The sequence below is a fragment of the Mollisia scopiformis genome (genome assembly GCF_001500285.1).
Source record: "Mollisia scopiformis unplaced genomic scaffold LY89scaffold_16, whole genome shotgun sequence".
NCBI classification, from domain to species: domain Eukaryota; kingdom Fungi; phylum Ascomycota; class Leotiomycetes; order Helotiales; family Mollisiaceae; genus Mollisia; species Mollisia scopiformis.
The window spans coordinates 295,027-308,221 of NW_017263596.1; the positions used below are offsets into that span (position 1 = coordinate 295,027).

The 13,195-nt window shown below is 46.9% G+C and overlaps 5 protein-coding genes across 5 annotated transcripts; 4 read left to right on the plus strand and 1 right to left on the minus strand.

The window, feature by feature from the left end:
• Window positions 1–73: 73 nt before the first annotated feature.
• Window positions 74–3,663, plus strand: LY89DRAFT_686397 (aconitate hydratase). The gene is made up of 12 exons (XM_018215272.1): window positions 74–937; window positions 995–1,110; window positions 1,425–1,493; window positions 1,624–1,669; window positions 1,720–1,754; window positions 1,855–2,227; window positions 2,275–2,347; window positions 2,398–2,467; window positions 2,516–2,549; window positions 2,600–2,612; window positions 2,664–2,722; window positions 2,769–3,663. Exons 1-12 carry the CDS (start codon window positions 303–305, stop codon window positions 3,601–3,603), a joined length of 2,358 nt encoding a protein of 785 aa, XP_018069086.1. The 5' UTR covers window positions 74–302; the 3' UTR covers window positions 3,604–3,663.
• A 260-nt stretch (window positions 3,664–3,923) lies between these two features.
• LY89DRAFT_708425 (Gaa1-domain-containing protein) lies at window positions 3,924–7,670 on the plus strand. Its single transcript, XM_018217681.1, has 10 exons — window positions 3,924–4,356; window positions 4,430–4,567; window positions 4,633–4,714; window positions 4,768–4,955; window positions 5,002–5,155; window positions 5,435–5,439; window positions 5,612–5,652; window positions 5,706–5,914; window positions 5,969–7,082; window positions 7,128–7,670. Exons 1-10 carry the CDS (start codon window positions 4,176–4,178, stop codon window positions 7,617–7,619), a joined length of 2,604 nt encoding a protein of 867 aa, XP_018069087.1. The 5' UTR covers window positions 3,924–4,175; the 3' UTR covers window positions 7,620–7,670.
• Window positions 7,671–8,312: 642 nt separating this feature from the next.
• LY89DRAFT_686400 (uncharacterized protein) lies at window positions 8,313–9,882 on the minus strand. The gene is made up of 3 exons (XM_018215273.1): window positions 9,492–9,882; window positions 9,155–9,441; window positions 8,313–9,089 (listed from the first exon to the last, which is right to left on the minus strand). Exons 1-3 carry the CDS (start codon window positions 9,757–9,759, stop codon window positions 8,502–8,504), a joined length of 1,143 nt encoding a protein of 380 aa, XP_018069088.1. The 5' UTR covers window positions 9,760–9,882; the 3' UTR covers window positions 8,313–8,501.
• A 97-nt stretch (window positions 9,883–9,979) lies between these two features.
• On the plus strand, window positions 9,980–11,654 carry LY89DRAFT_619868 (NAD(P)-binding protein; the record flags this gene model as incomplete). The annotated part of the gene is made up of 9 exons (XM_018210895.2): window positions 9,980–10,243; window positions 10,299–10,312; window positions 10,364–10,426; window positions 10,482–10,576; window positions 10,626–10,717; window positions 10,771–10,912; window positions 10,961–11,119; window positions 11,169–11,504; window positions 11,556–11,654. The coding sequence occupies exons 1-9, from the start codon at window positions 10,107–10,109 to the stop codon at window positions 11,652–11,654; spliced, it is 1,137 nt and encodes a 378-aa protein (XP_018069089.1). The 5' UTR covers window positions 9,980–10,106.
• A 277-nt stretch (window positions 11,655–11,931) lies between these two features.
• LY89DRAFT_686401 (N-6 adenine-specific DNA methyltransferase-like protein 2) lies at window positions 11,932–13,144 on the plus strand. The gene is made up of 6 exons (XM_018215274.1): window positions 11,932–11,983; window positions 12,042–12,210; window positions 12,299–12,415; window positions 12,486–12,603; window positions 12,655–12,726; window positions 12,780–13,144. Exons 1-6 carry the CDS (start codon window positions 11,949–11,951, stop codon window positions 13,016–13,018), a joined length of 750 nt encoding a protein of 249 aa, XP_018069090.1. The 5' UTR covers window positions 11,932–11,948; the 3' UTR covers window positions 13,019–13,144.
• Window positions 13,145–13,195: the final 51 nt, after the last annotated feature.

A 13,195-nucleotide genomic window follows, 5' to 3' on the forward strand; every position in this document is an offset into this window, starting at 1 on the left:
AGGCTGCAGTCACAGACTGTTATTGGCTGCAAGTCCCTGCCTTTCCAACACCTTGTCACACACACTTTCGCCCGTTTCCGTTTGACATCACTTCCTGTGGTGTTCTCCTGCGGTTTGTCCCAGAAACACCAATTGCAAACCGCATTACGAGTAGCCCCGCTCTCATTGGCTGGCAACTTTCCGCCCTTCAGCCCGCAAGCGAGTTCTTATCGTCGGTAGCTCTCGGTCAAGCTCTGTCGTCTTCAGTTCTTCCTCGTTTCTTCTTTCTCCTCTCCTCGAACATCTCGACAACTCCACTCACAATGTTGGCAACACGCCAATTCTTGGGTGTCGCTCAGCGACGAGCTGCCTTTGCTCAGAATGGCCTTCGAAGAATGGCTACCGTCAGCGATGCACCCCTCGACCGCAAGGTCCGTCAAAATAACCAAGAATCGAACAACTTCATCAATTACAAGAAGATGTCCGAAAACCTCGCAATTGTTCGATCGAGATTGAACCGACCCCTTACCTATGCCGAAAAGATCCTCTACTCCCATCTTGACGACCCTCACGGACAAGAAATCGAGCGTGGCGTTTCATACTTGAAGCTGCGTCCTGATCGTGTAGCTTGCCAGGATGCTACGGCACAGATGGCCATCCTGCAATTCATGTCTGCAGGTATGCCATCTGTTGCTAACCCAACTACTGTGCATTGCGACCATCTTATCGAAGCACAAGTTGGTGGTCCTAAGGATCTTGCCCGCGCTCAAGACATCAACAAGGAAGTTTATGATTTCCTTTCCACATCTTGCGCCAAGTACAACATTGGTTTTTGGAGACCTGGATCTGGTATCATTCATCAAATTCTTCTCGAAAACTATGCTTTCCCTGGTGGTCTTCTTATTGGTACCGACTCTCACACTCCTAATGCTGGTGGTCTTGGAATGGCAGCTATTGGGTGAGCCTCATCTGCCCTACAACTTGTTGCTGTTGCAGCGTCTGACATATTACACAGAGTCGGAGGAGCTGATGCTGTCGATGTCATGGCTGGCCTTCCTTGGGAGTTGAAGGCTCCAAAATATATTGGTGTCAAGCTCACTGGTGAACTTTCTGGCTGGACCTCACCAAAAGGTACGTCTACTCAATGTCCAGCACTTTTTAGGACATTTTACCTCCTATATTCTCAGTATTTCCATATTCCTGGAACAATAAGACCATCTTCTTTCAATTTGGTCTCTTGATGTACCCAGCATCATGGAACATTAAGAGAGTCAAATATCAACTGGTCTCTCATTGTACCTAGCTTTTTGGGACATTAAGAGATCATCTTTCTACTTGGTTTCTTATTGTACCTGGGGTTTTGGAACAATGAGAAGTCGATCACTTTATTTCACCGCTCAATGTCCTGAGCTTTTCGGGACATTCAAATGCTAATAATTTACCAGATATTATTCTTAAGGTTGCCGGTATCTTAACTGTTAAGGGAGGTACTGGAGCTATTGTTGAGTACTTCGGTGGGTTTCCCTATCTTAGTCATCTTGGGGCGAGTCCAATTTAGAGCTAGACAGCAGACTTATGTCAGGCTTGGAGCAGTATGAACAGCAGAGTTCGACGATGTATTAGCTAACATGTACACTTCCACAGGTCCTGGCTGCGACTCAGTGTCTGCAACAGGAATGGGTACCATCTGGTAGGTCTTGATTTCGCTCATGATTTGTATTTGCGCTGACTTGATGATAGCAACATGGGAGCTGAAATAGGCGCAACCACCTCATGTTAGTTAAACCTATTTTGTCCTTCCAAACTCCTTGTCGGGAAGCTCGCATTCCCAACAAGCTGGTTTCTTTTTGGAAATCCGTTACTAATTTCTCGAAGTGTTTCCCTTTAATGACCGCATGTACGATTATCTCGCAGCTACCAAACGCTCTGAGATTGGTGACTTCGCCAGAGCTTACGCCAAGGAGTTGACAACCGATCCCAATGCTGAATATGACCAAGTCATCGAGATCAACTTGTCTGAGCTTGAACCTCATATCAATGGACCTTTCACCCCTGATCTTGCTACCCCAATTTCCAAGTTCAGCGAGGCCGTCAAAGCCAACAATTGGCCCGAGGAGCTTAAAGTCGGCCTGATTGGTTCTTGCACCAACTCCTCTTACGAAGACATGAGTCGCGGTGCCTCTATTGCCCGTGATGCTCTCGACCATGGGCTCAAGGCCAAATCACTCTTCACAGTCACTCCAGGATCGTGAGTTACCCAACTTCCCTCATATGCAAAACTAATCATCTGGATAGGGAGCAAATTCGTGCCACCATTGAACGTGATGGCCAGCTCGAAACCTTTGAGGAATTTGGGGGCATGGTTCTTGTGCGCGTCTCCGTGATTTCCCCATGAAGATCTGCTAACATATCTACTAGGCCAATGCTTGCGGACCTTGCATTGGTCAATGGGACCGTAAGGATGTGAAGAAGGGTGAAGCCAACTCCAGTAAGGAATTCTGACCTGCATGCCAAGACATCACTGACATGATCTCAGTTTTGTCTTCCTACAATCGCAATTTCACTGGACGGTATGTTGAATTTTACCCTTTTCTGTCTTCGTGTACTGACCTGTCCATAGAAATGATGCCAACGTTTGTGTTCTTCCATAGAACCCTGATTTTCTGTACTGACAAACTCCGTAGCCAGCTACCCACTCATTTGTCACCTCACCCGATCTCGTTGTCGCCATGACAATTGCTGGGTATGTTACTCAAGACCTCCAGTCGAACGTTACTAACCCGGGACAGCTCTCTCCACTTCAACCCTCTCACCGACAAGTTGAAGGACAAGGATGGCAACGAATTCCTCCTCGCCCCACCGACTGGTGCAGGCCTCCCATCAAGAGGATATGACCCAGGACAGGACACCTACCAAGCTCCTCCCGCCACTCGTGATGCTGTCTCAGTGGCGGTTTCGCCAACATCGGACAGACTGCAACTTCTTGAGCCCTTCTCTGCTTGGGATGGTAAGGATGCTCTCGATATCCCCATTCTCATCAAGGCCCAAGGAAAGACTACCACCGATCACATCTCTATGGCCGGACCATGGCTCAAGTACAGAGGTCACTTGGACAACATCTCCAATAACATGTTGATTGGTGCCATCAACTCGATGAACGGTGAGGCAAACAAGGTCAAGAACTTCACCACTGGTGAATTCGATGCTGTCCCAGCTACTGCCAGAGACTACAAGGCGAAGGGAATTCCATGGGTTGTTATTGGTGACTGGAACTATGGAGAGGGAAGTTCAAGAGAACATGCTGCTCTTGAGCCCAGACATTTGGGAGGTCTTGCCATCATCACTCGAAGTTTCGCCCGTATCCACGAGACCAACTTGAAGAAGCAGGGTATGCTCCCATTGACCTTTGACGACCCAGCGGATTACGACAAGATTCAACCAGAGGACAAAGTTGATTTGATGTGCACGGAATTGGCGGTAGGAAAGCCAATGACTTTGAAGGTACACCCCAAGAACGGAGATGCTCCATTTGATATCAAGCTCAACCACACATTCAACGAGCCACAAATAGAGTGGTTCAAGAATGGTTCAGCACTCAACACAATGGCCAAGGCTCACGCGTAAGGCGGTGGTGGACGGTGTATGGTTTCCCTAGGTAGTTTGTACTCTTATGAACAATAGCTCGTCGTTTTCTTGATATGTCTCTTTTGCAGCGTGAACGCAACATTTGTCTCATAAGCATGCATTGTCTTTGCCGGTGGAGCATCATAAATCAAGATTGACTATGATGAATTGTCTGTGAATCAAAGAGATGATGCTCGTGATTATGTGCTGGCCACACACTGCTGTGACATATTATGTTGTGCTAACATCAATGATTCAAAGAGTGAACAGTCCTCTCAATTGGACGAACATTGATGTAGATTGTTGCTCAGGGCCATGCTCAATTTTGACAGCCTCGTCGTCATCCACAGCCTCGAGCTGCATGGGTCTAAGCGATGGCTTGTCGCGTGTCTAGGAGCTTTTGTCTGGCTCTGGATTGCTCAGTCCCAAGTTCAAATCTGCGACCGAAATGTTGGCGATCAACTCTTTGACAGATTGAAACATCGACAGACATTCGGACATCTTCACCTACCGGTTGACACGAAACCTTCCAAGACAAGACTCTGGCTTCGACGATCGAGGCCTCACCCAACATGGCTCCCAGCTTACCACAATTCTCTGCTGCTCGCATGCGCTCATATATATTCCGTCTGCCGTTGTTCACAAGGGGAATAATATTTGCTATAGTTGCTTTGTGGCTTGCGAGTCTGCTTCCTGTGTTGGATGTACAGCAATGGGGCTCCTTAATACCGAAAGAGATTGGCATCAGTACCAGTATGTTCCCAAGCTTTTTACTCGGCAATATATACCGATGGTAGAATGTGGCTAACATGTTTCTTTCATCTAGTGTATAGGACGAATACATTTCCGCTGGTCCATGCCGGCTTCTTCCACGCTTTCATGAATTTGTTGGCTCTAACCCCTTTGTTGGAACGATTCGAAGCCGAATATGGCACTCTTACTACACTGGCATTGTTTCTCGGACGTAAGTCTACCTATGCTGCTGGCTTGCTTGCATGCATGCATGGCAGATTGTTGATGGATTTATAGCTTTGTCGACTATTCCTGCGCTCCTCTATACCTTCATCGAGAGAGGGATCTTGGGCATGAATACTGCAGTGCTTGGGGCTAGGTACGAGGAACGCCGCATAAACTAGAGAAATGTGTGCTAATGATGGATAATAGCATTTGGGTGTTCACTCTGATCGCTGTGGAAGCCGTCAAAACATACAAGTCGAATCCGTACTTCATGCTCGGCTCAGCACAAATACCGACTTGGATTACTCCTTTTGTCTTGGTATTATTCGTGTCCTTCCTGATCCCGAATACCAGCTTTCTGGGCCATGTTTGTGGCCTCGCATTTGGCTATGGCTGTGAGTTTCATCTCCTTATACATCTCGACCTTGCTGACTGTATTAGGGGGACTTGGATATCTCAAATTCCTTGCACCACCCGACTGGGCTCTACGATGGATCGAAGGAAAATTGAACCTGCTTGGGAGACTACCACATTATGTCTCTGTGGATCAGAAGACATACGGACGATACGGTGTTCTGCCAACCACAAACCCAACGTTAGCACCATCAGGAGATAGCAATATTGCTCTGAGCTATATTGGAAGCACGCAAAGATTAGGGCCCTGAAGGGCGAAATGGAAAACGTGTATATTCACTTGTACAAAGAGCAGGCATAATTCGGCGTTGCGGGAGCACTGTAAGGTGTTATTATCAGGGACTCTTGTGATTATAGGTTGATGTGATCATGAATCTTCTGTGTGATTATCATTATACTGCTATATACTATAATAAATATTCCAACCACTAAGCTTTCGTCCTAATCATGCCCCTGGAAGTGAAAGTAAATTTAGTCGCGTCGGCTGTGAAGCGTCGCGACTTCCAAATATTTTGAACTTGCAAATAAGACTCAGAGCTACAACCTCAATGCGCTGGCAGCAAGTTTGCAAATATGGTCTCTCTTTTATGCAAGTACTCTTGCGTATATTCCCCTACATCTGCTAACAAATTAACAGCTTCCGGAGTGCTGCTTCGGCGCAATTCATTAATCCTTAAGGTGGTGATCGCAACACCTAAGCTCAAAGCGCCCACAGCTAATTCACTCCCCAGCTCCCACCATACCTCTCCTTCCTTTGTATAGCGATCGGAGTCGCCTGGCTTCTTGTTCTACCTCTAGATGACTACTCTCGAAAGACGTACATATCTGAGAATGCGCTGCTTCCGGGACAAGTACATACCTATTTCGCGGGGAGCGACCAGAATGTGTTCCGAGGATATAAGCATGAAGTCGATGCGTTAGAAGAAAAGAGCAATATCGAGTATGTGTATTAGTGAGGGAGAAGTACAAGGTCTGGCTAATCCTGAGACTTTAGGGTGAATGATAAGTTGGAGGAGTTCTTCAAGGCTTCTGGATTGAAGATTGCGAGGCAGAGCTACGAATACAAATCTGCTGGAGAGACGTATAAAGGAGAGAACATCTACGCTATATTGCATGCCCCGAGAGGAGATGCCACGGAAGCCATTGTACTCGTTGGAGCTTGGAGGAATATTGAGGGCAAGCTCAATCGAAGCGGAGTAGCTCTTGTCTTGACTCTGGCTCGATACTTCAAAAGATGGTCCCTCTGGTCGAAGGATATCATATTCTTGATCACCGCAGACAGTAAGGCAGGACCTCAAGCTTGGGTTGATGCTTACCATGATACACATCAGTCTCCAGCTATTGCTTCACTTCCATTGAAGAGTGGAGCTTTGCAAGGAGCTGTGGTCATCGACTATCCATTCGATCATCGCTTCGAGTCCATACATATAGTATACGACGGCATCAATGGCCAGCTTCCCAACCTGGATCTATTGAACACAGTGGTCTCCATTGCAAGCGGCCAGATGGGGATTGGAGTCTCACTACAGCAAATGTGGCATCACACAGACAACTACAAAGACAGACTGAAGACCATGCTCCGAGGAATGATGAACCAAGGTTTAGGACACGCATCAGGACCTCACAGCAGTTTTATCCCTTACCACGTGGATGCTATCACTCTACAGCCTTTCGGCGAAGGTTGGCAAGATGAGATGGCTATGGGAAGAGTTATTGAAAGCACATTCCGGAGTCTGAATAATTTGCTGGAACACCTGCATCAGAGTTTCTTCTTTTATTTGCTCATGCAAGCCAATCGGTTTGTGAGTATTGGTACTTACTTACCCAGTGCTATGTTGGTGGCTATCAACTTCACTATTATGGCCATCTTTCTCTGGGTGAAGAGTGGAGCTGTCGAGGAGCCGAAAACTAAGACTGCTTCGACAATTGAGAGTGGAGAAGAAAAAAGTCAACTTGTCGTTGTCCAAAAAGGAGACGCTAAAGCTCTTGTTCCTGAGGAGATATTGACCGTTCGAGAAAGAGAGTTGTTCGTGCCTCTCGCGGTAGTCGCTGGATCCCAGTTTCTAGGAGTTTTACCCCTATACATATTCAACCACACACCACAGAACGTATGTTACATAACAACCATCCATGACGTCAACTGACCTCCTCAGATGCTCCGATCAATGTTCATTATCTTCGCTATAATCAACAACATCTTCCCCATCGTCCTATCTAAAACTATCATCCAATACTTCTCCCCAACGATTCAACAATACCAACTAATCAAAGCCTTCTCCCTCCTCCTGCTAGGAATGTTCCTCTCCTCCCTGGCAACCCTCAACTTCTCCCTCGCTTTTCTAGTCGGTCTCTTCTCTGCCCCACTCACCTACATTCAACCCCTCCCGAACAAACCCATCATCTCCGGCATCCTCGCCATTCCACTAAGTTTGTTGGCACCAACGACCATCATGGTAGCTGGGACGTGGTATTGGGGCCTAGATATTGGAGAGGTGTTAAAGGAGGCAGCGTTCGGATGGGATGTTTGGGGAATGAACACCCAGGTTGTGGTTTGGTGTGTTTGGTGGCCAGCTTGGGTTGTGGGGATGATCTTGTTGTTTGGGAGTCCGAGGGAAGAGACCAGGGGGAAGAAGGTTGAGAAGTAGATGTTGATAGAATAGAATCCAGTCGACGAGATTCATTTTGCTGTATTGCTGAGGAGATATGATCTTCAAGTGAATCGTTGTTTATGTGTCTATTCTCTGCCAGTTGACCTACTTGCAAGGGGCGTGCCTTTTCTTAATCTGTCACAGCAAAAAGTATCTTGTTCTAAGACGCTCTACTACCAACAGCCTTAAGCTAGGAAGAAGCAAAACACCAGCTACCGACGTAGCTACTCACCTTCAACATCCCTCGCCCAAACCACGCTAAGCCTCTCCACCAATCACAGCCTGTAACCTCTTACGCATTGTACAAAGTTAAATAAGCAGAATTTTCGTTAACGTCCTCTGAGATAGCGGCCTCCAGGATATAGATGCTTGCGACAGTGATCGTGCCTCTCTATATTCTTGTGAGTGCTTGAAATACGAATAACTCAAGATGTGCCCCCTTTAAACCCTACACTAGTTGTGGTGTTGGATACCCTCCTTCGGGAGAGTAGAGTTTTTGTTTTTGAGATCTACGAATTTTAGTCTTTTGACATTTTTTTTCCCTTTGTAAGCGAGGAGGTGTTGCACAAGCGAGGAATACGCAGGTTTCAAAAGGTGGACGAAGCCAAGTATCAAAGCCCAAGAAAGTTCCCTCTTTGAACGTGAAATTCGATCGGATGGTATCACCATATTAATAAACTAACAATTCATTGAGAGGTTAAGTTCTAGGTTTGCTTGTGAAGTGTATATTCTCATTGAGGATCTTGATCAAAAACAGATCAAGCCTCTGCTGCATCAGTTTTTCTTAGTGGCTAATGCCAATATCTTGTCTCATGCTCAGAGATCTATAATACATCCCATGCCCAGTCTTCATTAATCCAGACGCCATGCCATGTGAAATCATGCCGCCCAAACATCCTGTCCCTTTGCCTCGATCCAGTGACCCAGTTGGTTGACATTTGAGTCCCACTCCTGTAATCTCGCACGCATGTTGTCGATTTGCTTCATGTCCAACACCTTAGGCTGTACCCAGTTGATTCTTGCAATCTCATCAACTTGGTCTATGCTTCCTCGTAACAGGCCTAAGCTCAAAGCCTTCATGATCAAGTGCTCGATCTCGTCAGGTCGGACCTTGGTCTCCTCGGCAATGGTGCTGAAGGACATAGCACGATCGTGTGGTGGTCTTCGGAATACGGTCTCGGTCAACGTAGCCAGGTAGATCTTTTGTCTCAGGCCATCTTGGTGTTGTCTGAGGATCTCGTTGGAGGTGATGTGGTTGGCCAGGCTATCATAAGCTATCAGATCTCCGGCGTTGAAGGCGAAGAGTAATTTGTACAACCATTCTTCACTGCTCTTTAAAGAATCGAGGATAGGGTGGAGAAGAAGCTCGCCAAAGTTGTATATTGTGTCCGAGACCAAAGCTGCAATAGCAAGATCGTATGCCCGCTGCTTGCGCTCGTTTGGTGTGAGGTCGTTCAAGTCGATACACTGGGAGCCAGAGAAATCAGTATTTGCCTAATTTGAAAGTCAACAGAGATAGTAATTTTGCTTACAGCCAAGAACAATAAGGCGTTGCGGTAGTACGAGGCATATTCTCCTTTGGAATGAAAGTACTCTGCATTGACTCTGTAAAAAGCGGCATGGACGATAGTCTCGACGGAATCAAAGCCATCCAAGATCTTCTCTGACTTGTCCAAGTCTTTCCGCGAACCATCCTTGTCATCCAACTCGAGCTTGATGGTAGCAACAGCGACTGTAGCGTAGACATAGGCATCTTGAGAGTTCGGGCCGTTGACCTTATTCGCCAGGGCTGTGAGGAAGGAGAGGCGTTCTTCGCTGGCTGGGGGATGTTAGCAGACTCCTTTAGATAGTCTCTCTGTCATTCCTTACTTTTGCACTGTGTAGCAGCACTGAGAGCCAAGGTTACGAGCTTCAGTTGGTTGATCTTGTCGGCGAACGAGAGAATGAACTTCTTGTAGATATCCAGGCGTTGGGAAGCACTCTCTTTGTGGTTGAAAAACTCTATCAGCGCATCCGTCAACTGATGCCATAATTTTTTCTCCCACAAATCCTCAAAGTCAAGGAACAGTGGTTGCAGATCACTGTGAGCCTTCTCGGTCTGCTCTGCCAGGAACTCTGGGATCGTATCGATGTTCATGATGGGTGACGATTCTGGGGTTTCGATCGAGGTTATTTTGCTTTGAGGATCGCAGGCCTCGGTTGCACAGCTTATATGGTACAACGAGGTGATTCCGGAAGTCGTAGGTTGTGAGGAGGGAGGTGTTGACTTTTGGTGTTGATGATTCTTGAGATTCGCGGCTGGCGGTACCTGGAGCTCAGTGGCCGCTAGCGCGAAATCAGCTTCCGCCCCGGTGGTTCAAGACGACCTCAACCCTCGAAGCATTTCTCTCAATTGACCCCTCAACGAGCTACGTCGTACACCTGTGAGAGTCCCAGCACTCTTTGGACTCTCAGCTCAAAGTGATCTTGAGCACAACCGCTACGATGCAAAAGTCCTGCAGTATGAATGGTCTTCGCCGAACGACGAAGAGCATCGTCAATAACGCTCCTCTGAGGCAGCATATCAGTGATATTTCTATCACCAGAACAGGGAAGCCCATAATTAGGACACAAGGTGGCAGGTCAGTATTTACGGAGATGCTGCAATTGAGCCATGGCTGATTTGACAATTTACAGGTCTTCTCTTGGAGGTACGATTGGAACATTTAGCAGCGGAGGATGGAACGCTGATTGAGATTTAGGACATACTGTTACGGTCTTCGGTGCTACTGGATTTCTCGGACGATATATTGTCAACAGACTTGGTGCGGTTCTCCGACTTTATCTTGTAGGATGTCTGGGACTGACGGGTGGGAACAGCTCGACAAGGATGTACAGTGATTGTGCCTTTCCGTGAGGAAATGGCGAAGCGCCATTTGAAGGTCGCAGGAGATTTGGGTCGTGTCATATTCATGGTATTGAACAAAAGAAACTGCTCGTTAAGCTCTTCTAAGGCTGGTCTAGGAATATGATCTCAGAAATACACCATCCTTGGAAGAGAGTATCCGACATTCAGACGTTGTCTACAACCTCGTTGGACGAATGTACCCCACCAAGTATGTTGGCTCGTTTCCGAGAAGGATACTGAATAATAGCTTACAGCCGGCAGGAACTTTGATCTAGAAGACGTTCATGTGGAAGGTGCTGAACGTATCGCTGAGGCCGTTGCAAAGTATGATGTTGACCGTTTCATCCATGTTTCTTCATACAATGCCGACGTCAACTCGCCCTCGGAATTCTTTAGTACGAAGGTAAGTAGCTGTACCTGGCTACGTCCCCAAGGTACTGACACATGGTAGGGACGTGGTGAACAAGTGGTCCGAAGCATTTTCCCTGAAACCACTATTGTCAGACCTGCTCCATTGTTCGGCTTCGAAGACCGCTTATTGCACAAGCTCGCTGGTGTAACTAACGTCCTTACCTCTAACCACATGCAAGAACGGTATTGGCCTGTCCATGTACGTGATTCCCTTTGTACGATGAGATTATCTTGACTGACTTAACTAGGCCATCGATGTTGGTGAAGCTCTAGAAAAGATGTGCCATGATGATAGCACTGCTGAGCAAACTTATGAGCTCTATGGTCCCAAGAACTACTCGACAGCTGAGATTGCCGCGCTAGTCGACAAAGAAATTGTCAAGCACCGACGCCATATTAATTTGCCAAAGTCCATTCTCAAGCCAGCTGCTGGTCTCTTGAACAAGGCTCTCTGGTGGCCGGTCATTACAGCTGATGAGGTTGAGCGAGAGTTCATTGACCAGAAGATCGACCCAACTGCCAAGACTTTCAAGGATCTTGGAATTGAACCAGCCGAGCTCAGCAGTCTTACTTTCCACTACTTGGTGTGTGAAATCTCTCATGTAATATGATCCAAGATACTGACTTCTTTACAGCAAGGATACCGAAGTGCTGCTTTCTATGATTTGCCACCGGCCACTGAACGGGAAAAGAGAGAAGAGAAGAAGTACTTGCACGTCATTGATGACCAGTAAAGACTTAGATTGGTCCAACGTGTATTTAGAATGGAGTATTGTACATATGTCGAAGCAAAATGCATCTGAATTCATTGAAAATGATCCATTTCTCGCCACCACGTGACTGATCTATCCATACGTGTTTCTTTCTTGTAAAATTAAAGTAAATGCCTCGAAAACGAAAGTAATGGCGGCGAATAACAGACGTTTCACTCTTCAGAATCGCAGACTTGGACCCCTAACTAAAGCGCAATCTCCACCTCAAAATCTCGGCAAATTCTTCAAACAAGCTCCACATCACCAAGTCTGACAATGAACAACGCAATAGAAGAAGAGAATGATGTCCCGTAAGCCTCCCTCCCAAATATCGAAATATCGAAATATCCAAATTAACAAAAATCGCAGCGTCCTCTCATCTTCTGCGCTCGATGCCCTGAAAGAATTCTACGCTGATCGCGATGCACGTGCAAAGGCGTTCGAGGACCTAAAAGCTGGCGCTGAAGATGAGGCTCAGAGTAGGGCGAAATGGAGCATGGAATCATTCCAGGAGGATTGGAATGAGAGTCAGTTCTGGGTTAGTGGTTTTGTACAATCATTCTCTCTTTCGTGTCCTGATGGTGGACGTAAAGATACAGAGAGAGTGCTTGGGTAACCCGAGATAGTATTCTGATGAGACAGCTACGGCTTTAGCTGAAGAGTTGTTAGACGGCGCGGAAAAGGATACGAGTATCGCAGTGGTGTCTGCACCGAGTGTATTTGTTCAACTGAAGAATATCTTGGTTTGTTCCTCCCCTCTTCCTTTCCTGACTCTCTACCTTCGCCGCGACAAGTCAGCTAACACAAACTTAGGCGGAAAAGCCAGAAGACGAACGACCAAAGATTTGGCTTTTAGAATACGACAAGAGATTTGAGGTATTCGGAGATGAATTTCTGTTCTATGATTTCAAGGACCCATTGAAACTCCCCCGTAAGTCCTCCTCACGCCCTCCTTTCCCAGACTATCTAACAAATCCAATAGCTAGTATAAAATCAACCATCGACCGCATCATAGTCGACCCACCCTTCCTAAGTGAAGACTGCCAAACGAAAGGTCCTACATCCTTTCCCCTCCCCTTTTCCTTTTTCAAAACTAACAAAACCCAGCCGCTCTAACAGTCCGCACTCTCTTAAAATCCCAAGACCCGACGGGCAGCAGACTAATAGCCTGTACCGGCGAGCGCATGTCAACTCTGATCAACAAGCTGTATCGAGCCCAAGGGATCCGAACTACGACGTTCGAACCTGTGCATGAGAAAGGGTTGAGTAACGAGTTCTTCTGCTATGCGAACTTTGAGTGTAAGAGATGGACATTCAGAGTCAGCAAAGAGGGAGCGGAGACTTAAGTGTGCATACATGGACAAATTGGGTAGGGAGATGAAAACGACCGCAATACCAGAGCAGTGAGATGGAAGTAGCAACCGTTGGACTGTGACGATGCAGAGACACCAAGTCTATGTGCTGTCTGACATAGATTTCTATGAAATTCTGGGTGTCGAATCGACAACCCCAGGCTAATACAT